This window comes from Pelophylax lessonae (assembly GCF_965119305.1).
Source record: "Pelophylax lessonae genome assembly, chromosome: 9".
NCBI lineage: Eukaryota > Metazoa > Chordata > Amphibia > Anura > Ranidae > Pelophylax > Pelophylax lessonae.
This window is the reverse complement of record NC_138776.1, coordinates 51,736,273-51,742,843: the sequence shown is the minus strand read 5'-3', so window position 1 is coordinate 51,742,843 and position 6,571 is coordinate 51,736,273. Positions and strand designations below refer to the sequence as shown.

Below are 6,571 nucleotides of genomic sequence, written 5' to 3'. Positions count from 1 at the left end.
AACACCTCAGCAGTGCCACAGGCTGATCGCTTCCATGCCACCCTGCATTGATGCAGTAATTCATGCAAAATGGGCCCCTACCAAGTATTGAGTGCATACTATACTGTACATGGACATACTTTTCAGTAAGCCAACATTTTTGTATTAAAAATCCTTTTTTTTATTGGTTTTATGTAATATTCTAATTTTCTGAGATACTGAGTTTTGTTTTTTTACTAGCTGTAAGCCATAATCATCAAAATTAAAAGAAAGAAATGCTTGAAATATATCACTCTGTGTGTAATGAGTCTATATAAAATATATGAGTTAAAATTTTTCGATTGAATTACTGAAAAAAATGAACTTTTTGATGATATTCTAATTTTATGAGACACACCTGTATACAATTATTTATAGATATATAATCTATCCCAGAGATAATCCAGGACAAAATCATGTACTGTACTCTCCGATGATAAGGCAACAATACATTGTATAAGCTCAATGCTTGCTCATCATCTGATTCCTATTTGATCGGTTTGGAAATTCTGATTCTTGCCAAAAAGCCTCACTGCGCACAATCCCCCAATAATGTGATGAAAAAAAAAAAGGACGGTAATGAAAATCTTACAATTGTCCTCAGCTCGGGTATACGCAGGCAATTCAATCTCTTTTCTACAGGGAGATTTAACTATTTGTTGGTGGTATTCCCATTTTTAGCACTCATCTATTATGCTGTTTATGAGACGATGGGCAACAAGTAGTTAAAGGGATTTAAGTAGACTCCATATTGAGATCTCACTCTTTGTTTGCAGCATCTCCATTCTCTTATAATCTTCAAAATGTAACATAACATAGAAAATAATCCAACAGTAAAAGTGAGACTTCCCTGATTTCACCTGTGTTGAGATGTCACTTGAAGGGTTAATAGAGGATACCTGGCAGTATCAGCCCATGGCCGAAATATTGTTGGGCAAATGTTGCTTTGACCATGCAAGGAATGGGTTGAGGTCCTTTTTATATACAAGTCTTCAGTAGCTGGCTGTGGAACAATAATACCCAGCATTCCCTGTCTGATGGCTTGTTGGAACTTCTGGGAATTGTAGTCCCACAAACACTGAACAAAGGCAATTTAATGTGTGGTTGCTGATGCAGGCAAGACCTGCTGGGACATGTAGCTTATAGCCACAAAGGCAATATTTTCTAGGTATATGACTCAGATTTAATTGGAATGCTGGGTTATGTAGTTCCACAATCAGAGAAAAAAAATACATTCACTGGAATGGTCCCTGGGGCAGGACTGAAATGCTGAAATTTGTAGTCCCACAAGCTTTGGGAGTGCATTGGATAGAGATAACATAAGGTGACAAGCAGTGCTGGGACAAGGTAATTTAAAGCCCAGGGTGAGCATGTCAAATTGCCCCCCCCCCCCCCAAGATATATGAACATTATGTGCCCCCTGTAAAATCCCCCCTCCCAGCACAAAATGTGCCCTCCCCGCTCAAATCCCCCCCATATGCCGCCAGCACAAATCCCCCCCCCCCCAAAAAAATACTCAAACCCCTCTACCCCTCAAATGTCCCCTCCGAGCACAAATCCTCTCTGCCCACTCCAAATCCCCCCCTTCCAGCATGCAAACCCCCCTCCCCCAATCCCCCATTCTAGCACAAATCCCCCCCCCCCAAAAAAAAATCCCCTCTACCATATTACTTTTATAGCACAAATCCTCTTTCCCTAACCCCCCTCCCAACAAAATCCACCCCAAATCACCACTCCTAGCACACCTCCTCAAATTTGCCCTCACAGTTCTTACCCCTTGCCACCCACCAAATTCCCCTTCTCAACACAAATGCCTCCCTCCAACCCACCCAATACCACAGTGCTCAGGGCAGTTGCCCCTCCTGCCAACCCCTGGCGACTAGAACCACAAGTACCAGCATGCAAACAGAGATCGAAATTCAAAATAGTTAAAGCATTTATTAAAATAAAAAACATAATTACAATTAAAATCCTACATAATACTGTGCCAGATGCCATGTATATTTAACCCCTTCCTAGCCTGTAGGATCTCACCCCTAACGTCCAATATAAGCTCTGTACTGTCCAGGCCCTGAATGTTGAAAGGACCCCACCAGAACAGAAATACCAGACTTCTTTTTAAAGGCTTGGGCAGCTGGGCAGACAGGTTTATCCTGCCTTTACCACTTGGTCAGTCACTGATCAAGAATGCGTGTGTGACCCCAAGTTTCAGGACACCCTGATAGGTGCATGCTGTCCCCAGATCAATGAATCAGTAAGTAGTAAAGCCAGGATGTGAATGCCAGGTGGGCTTTAAAAGCAATTCAGCAATAGAAGCCTGTATATTTTTATCCGGGTAAACTCCCTTTTAAAGTGCTGTTTAATATAAACATATTATTCCTTGTGCAATGTGCACCACTTGAGGTAGACCTTTTTATGTCACTAGACCAATAAATTACAATACAATAAAATTAGAATTTTAGCAAAAAAAGTAACATGTTAATCTGTTTTTGAACCCTACGTAGAACAAGTGAATGCAGACTTGACTCTTTCAGAGCCAGAGGGTGGCTTTGCTGTCCTGACATTCAAATAGGAGAGTTAAGTGCGATTGGGTTGGGGGTGTCCTTTGGGTAGTAGAGTTCCGATGAATTGTTTTTATATCCCTGAGCTTTCTGTAGCTACAATGTTCAACTGACCTCCTTGTAGAGACAAAACCCCATACAGAACCTTCGTACCTGATGGCATACCAGTGCATAGTCCATTTGCAGTAGTACCTGCTCCTTATAACCATATTGGTGCCCTTTTCTCATGCTAGGCTGGCTCCATAGACTCCTGGTTACCATTATATTCAGACCATGTCCCCAAAGCATTGGTCGTGTCCATAGAATTGGTAAACCCACCAGATTGTCGGGACAAATCCCCTGTGACATGTAACCTTCTATCTGCCTTCCTAGGGCAACACAGGAGCCTTTTAAAGGCCTTCCTGAAATCCGGGCTCCTGCAGTATATAATTGGATTAAAAATAGAGTTGACATATCCCAACCAGTTTAGGAACAAGAAGAGTTTGTCAGGGATAAGGTTCCTGTAAAAGACATTGACTATATTGGCCAAGAAGAAGGGTAGCCAGCATAAGGTGAAGGTGCCCATGATGATGCCCAGTGTCTTTAGGGCTTTGTGCTCCTTGGCCACCAACATTTTGGAAAGCCTTCTCCTGCTCGACCGGGCAAGGTGGAGAGCCTGGTTCTGGTGGAAACGACCTTCACACTTGTCTATCTTCTTCATCTGTTTCTTAGCCTCCTTGAAGACACGAAAGTAAACAAAGATCATGACTACCAAAGGGATATAGAAAGAAATAATGGAAGAGGCAATGGCATATGCCCGGTTGGTTACAAAGTCACAGCAGCCAGGGTCTTCATAGCAGCTCAAGGCTTCTGGGTCATTAGTATCCCTCCACCAGTGCATCATAATGGGTAGGAAAGACACCAGGGCAGAAATTGCCCACACAGTGCAGACAATGCCTTTTGCCCTGGCCTTGGTTAGAAGGCTCTGGTATCGGAAGGGTGAGGTAATGGCAATATACCTGTCTATGGCAATGACACAAAGGGTCTCAATGCTAGCAGTCACACAAAGGACATCCACTGAGGTCCAGAACTCACAGAAGATGGAGCCATACAGCCAGGTGCCACTCACCACAAGCGTGGCCCCCAGGGGCACCACAAACAAGCCCATGATGAGGTCTGCACAGGCCAGAGAGGTGATGAAGACATTGGTTAGTGTTTGCAGACGCTGGTTCTTTCCTATGGCCACAATGACCATGATATTGCCCATCAGAATGAGCAGGATGATGATGGACATCAGCATAGCCATACCAACTGTCCACTGCTGAGACATCTCTGGAATCAGCTGCATAGGGCTTGGCACTGTCGGAGGTAGGCTACTCCGGTTTTTGCAATCAGGAGACACCCAGCCATCCCCCATTGTAGCAGCAGAACTTGAGGGATCAGCGGAAGAAGGGGGGCTGGTGGACCATGTCAGCGCAGTGCTGAGCAGCAGGGTAATTTTAGAACAGGCTCCTGGGTCCAAAATGGTGCAAACTGTTGGGCACCACCTGGAATAGTTGGTTTCAGGACCTCCTGGGTAGGTCACTCTCAGCCCAGAGCTAGCGGTAATATTTCTCCAGGCACTGATTGGTAGAACAATACTGGTGGCTATAGAGTCGGACTCTGCAGAGGTAGGAGCACCAAGTTCAGAGCTCCTGTATCTTGCTCTAGTTGCAGTATTCTCTGTATCAGCAAAAGCAGGTGCAGATCCTGTGTATGGGGTAAGAGAAGACCTCTGTCTGGAAGGATCTATAGCAAGTAGACAGTTTTCAGCTGTGGTGTTGGTGGATGCACAGGCAAGAGTACCATCAGAGCTGCTGTTAGCAGCTGGTACATTCTTCCACTTAGTGCTAGTTGATGCAATGAGAGCAGTGTGGGTGCCTCCAGATCCTCTTACTCCTCCAATGAAAGGGATGACTGCTGTGCTTGTGGTAGTAGTTCCACAGCACCTGTACCCAGAAGGTAGTGATTCCTTATTGAAGATGTAATGCTCACTCGGGCAGGGGGTGACCCCAAACTCTGGGCTCTCCCGCTTGGCACTGCAAGCAGTAGGAAATACTGTCCTTGTCTGTCCAGAATAAGCAGCTGGTGATCTAGTACAATTAATGGTCCTTGCAGTGGACCCTGGGCACCTTTCTTTGGCACTTCTGTGCCCAGTGTGGGCAGCTGGTGTGCTGTAGATACAACCGCTGGCACTGACTGGTTCTCTTCTCTCCCCACTTGTTGAGGTGCTGCTGCTGGTAGTAGTAGTTACAGAACTCCTGTGTCTTGTAGCAACAAGTGATGACCTTTCCTTATAGTAGCAGAAATCAGCCAATGAGGTGCAAGCTCTAGTAGCGTTGCTGTTGCCAGTAGTAGTTACAAAGCACCTGTGATCAGTCAGGCAGGTGCAGTCTTTGGATCCTAGGCTGCTCTGCCTGCTACTGCTAGCACCTGTAGGTCCTCTGTGACAAGCTAGGCATCTCCAGTCCCTGTCATGTAGTCTCCACTGTCTGGCACTGATGCCAATAGTAGTTCCAGAGATGCAAATATCAGTCTGGCAGGAGCTGCCTCTGAAGGTATTAGTTGCGCAGTCCCTAGGACCAGTCTGGCAGGTGCAGCCTCTGATAGGGGTAGTAGTTGCAGAGTCCCTAGGACCAGTCTGGCAGGTGCTGCCCCTGGTAGTAGTTGCAGAGTCCTCAGAATCGGTCTGGCAGGTGCTGACTTTGATGATGGTAGTTGCAGAGTCCCTGGGATCAGTCTGGCAGGTGCAGCCTCTGATGATGGTAGTTGCAGAATCCCTAGGACCAGTCTGGCAGGTGCAGCCCCTGATGGTGGTAGTAGTTGCAGAGTCCCTAGGACCAGTCTGGCAGGTGCAGCCCCTGATGGTGGTAGTAGTTGCAGAGTCCCTAGGACCAGTCTGGCAGGTGCAGCCTCTGATAAGGGTAGTAGTTGCAGAGTCCCTAGGACCAGTCTGGCAGATGCAGCCTCTGATAGGGGTAGTAGTTGCAGAGTCCCTAGGACCAGTCTGGCAGGTGCAGCCTCTGATAGGGGTAGTAGTTGCAGAGTCCCTAGGACCAGTCTGGCAGGTGCAGCCTCTGATAGGGGTAGTAGTTGCAGAGTCCCTAGGACCAGTCTGGCAGGTGCAGCCTCTGATAGGGGTAGTAGTTGCAGAGTCCCTTGGACCAGTCTGGCAGGTGTAGCCTCTGATAGGGGTAGTAGTTGCAGAGTCCCTTGGACCAGTCTGGCAGGTGTAGCCTCTGATAGGGGTAGTAGTTGCAGAGTCCCTAGGACCAGTCTGGCAGGTGTAGCCTCTGATAGGGGTAGTAGTTGCAGAGTCCCTAGGACCAGTCTGGCAGGTGTAGCCTCTGATAGGGGTAGTAGTTGCAGAGTCCCTAGGACCAGTCTGGCAGGTGCAGCCTCTGATAGGGGTAGTAGTTGCAGAGTCCCTAGGACCAGTCTGGCAGGTGCAGCCTCTGATAGGGGTAGTAGTTGCAGAGTCCCTAGGACCAGTCTGGCAGGTGCAGCCTCTGATAGGGGTAGTAGTGGCAGAGTCCCTTGGACCAGTCTGGCAGGTGTAGCCTCTGATAGGGGTAGTAGTTGCAGAGTCCCTTGGACCAGTCTGGCAGGTGTAGCCTCTGATAGGGGTAGTAGTTGCAGAGTCCCTAGGACCAGTCTGGCAGGTGTAGCCTCTGATAGGGGTAGTAGTTGCAGAGTCCCTAGGACCAGTCTGGCAGGTGCAGCCTCTGATAGGGGTAGTAGTTGCAGAGTCCCTTGGACCAGTCTGGCAGGTGTAGCCTCTGATAGGGGTAGTAGTTGCAGAGTCCCTTGGACCAGTCTGGCAGGTGTAGCCTCTGATAGGGGTAGTAGTTGCAGAGTCCCTTGGACCAGTCTGGCAGGTGTAGCCTCTGATAGGGGTAGTAGTTGCAGAGTCCCTTGGACCAGTCTGGCAGGTGCAGCCTGTAATGTGCAGCTCTCTCCTCCTGTAGGATCTC

The 6,571-nt window shown here is 47.6% G+C and overlaps 1 protein-coding gene across 1 annotated transcript; it reads right to left on the bottom strand.

Annotated features, from left to right (window-relative positions):
• Positions 1 to 2,620: 2,620 nt before the first annotated feature.
• Positions 2,621 to 5,731, bottom strand: ADRB1 (adrenoceptor beta 1). The gene has a single exon (XM_082267945.1). The coding sequence runs from the start codon at positions 3,973 to 3,975 to the stop codon at positions 2,809 to 2,811; it is 1,167 nt and encodes a 388-aa protein (XP_082124071.1). The 5' UTR covers positions 3,976 to 5,731; the 3' UTR covers positions 2,621 to 2,808.
• Between the last annotated feature and the right edge of the window lie 840 nt (positions 5,732 to 6,571).

What these genes read in the sequence shown, in the direction of transcription:
- ADRB1 (XM_082267945.1), bottom strand. Translation starts at nt 3,975, where the DNA reads ATGGGGGATGGCTGGGTGTCTCCTGATTGCAAAAACCGGAGTAGCCTA.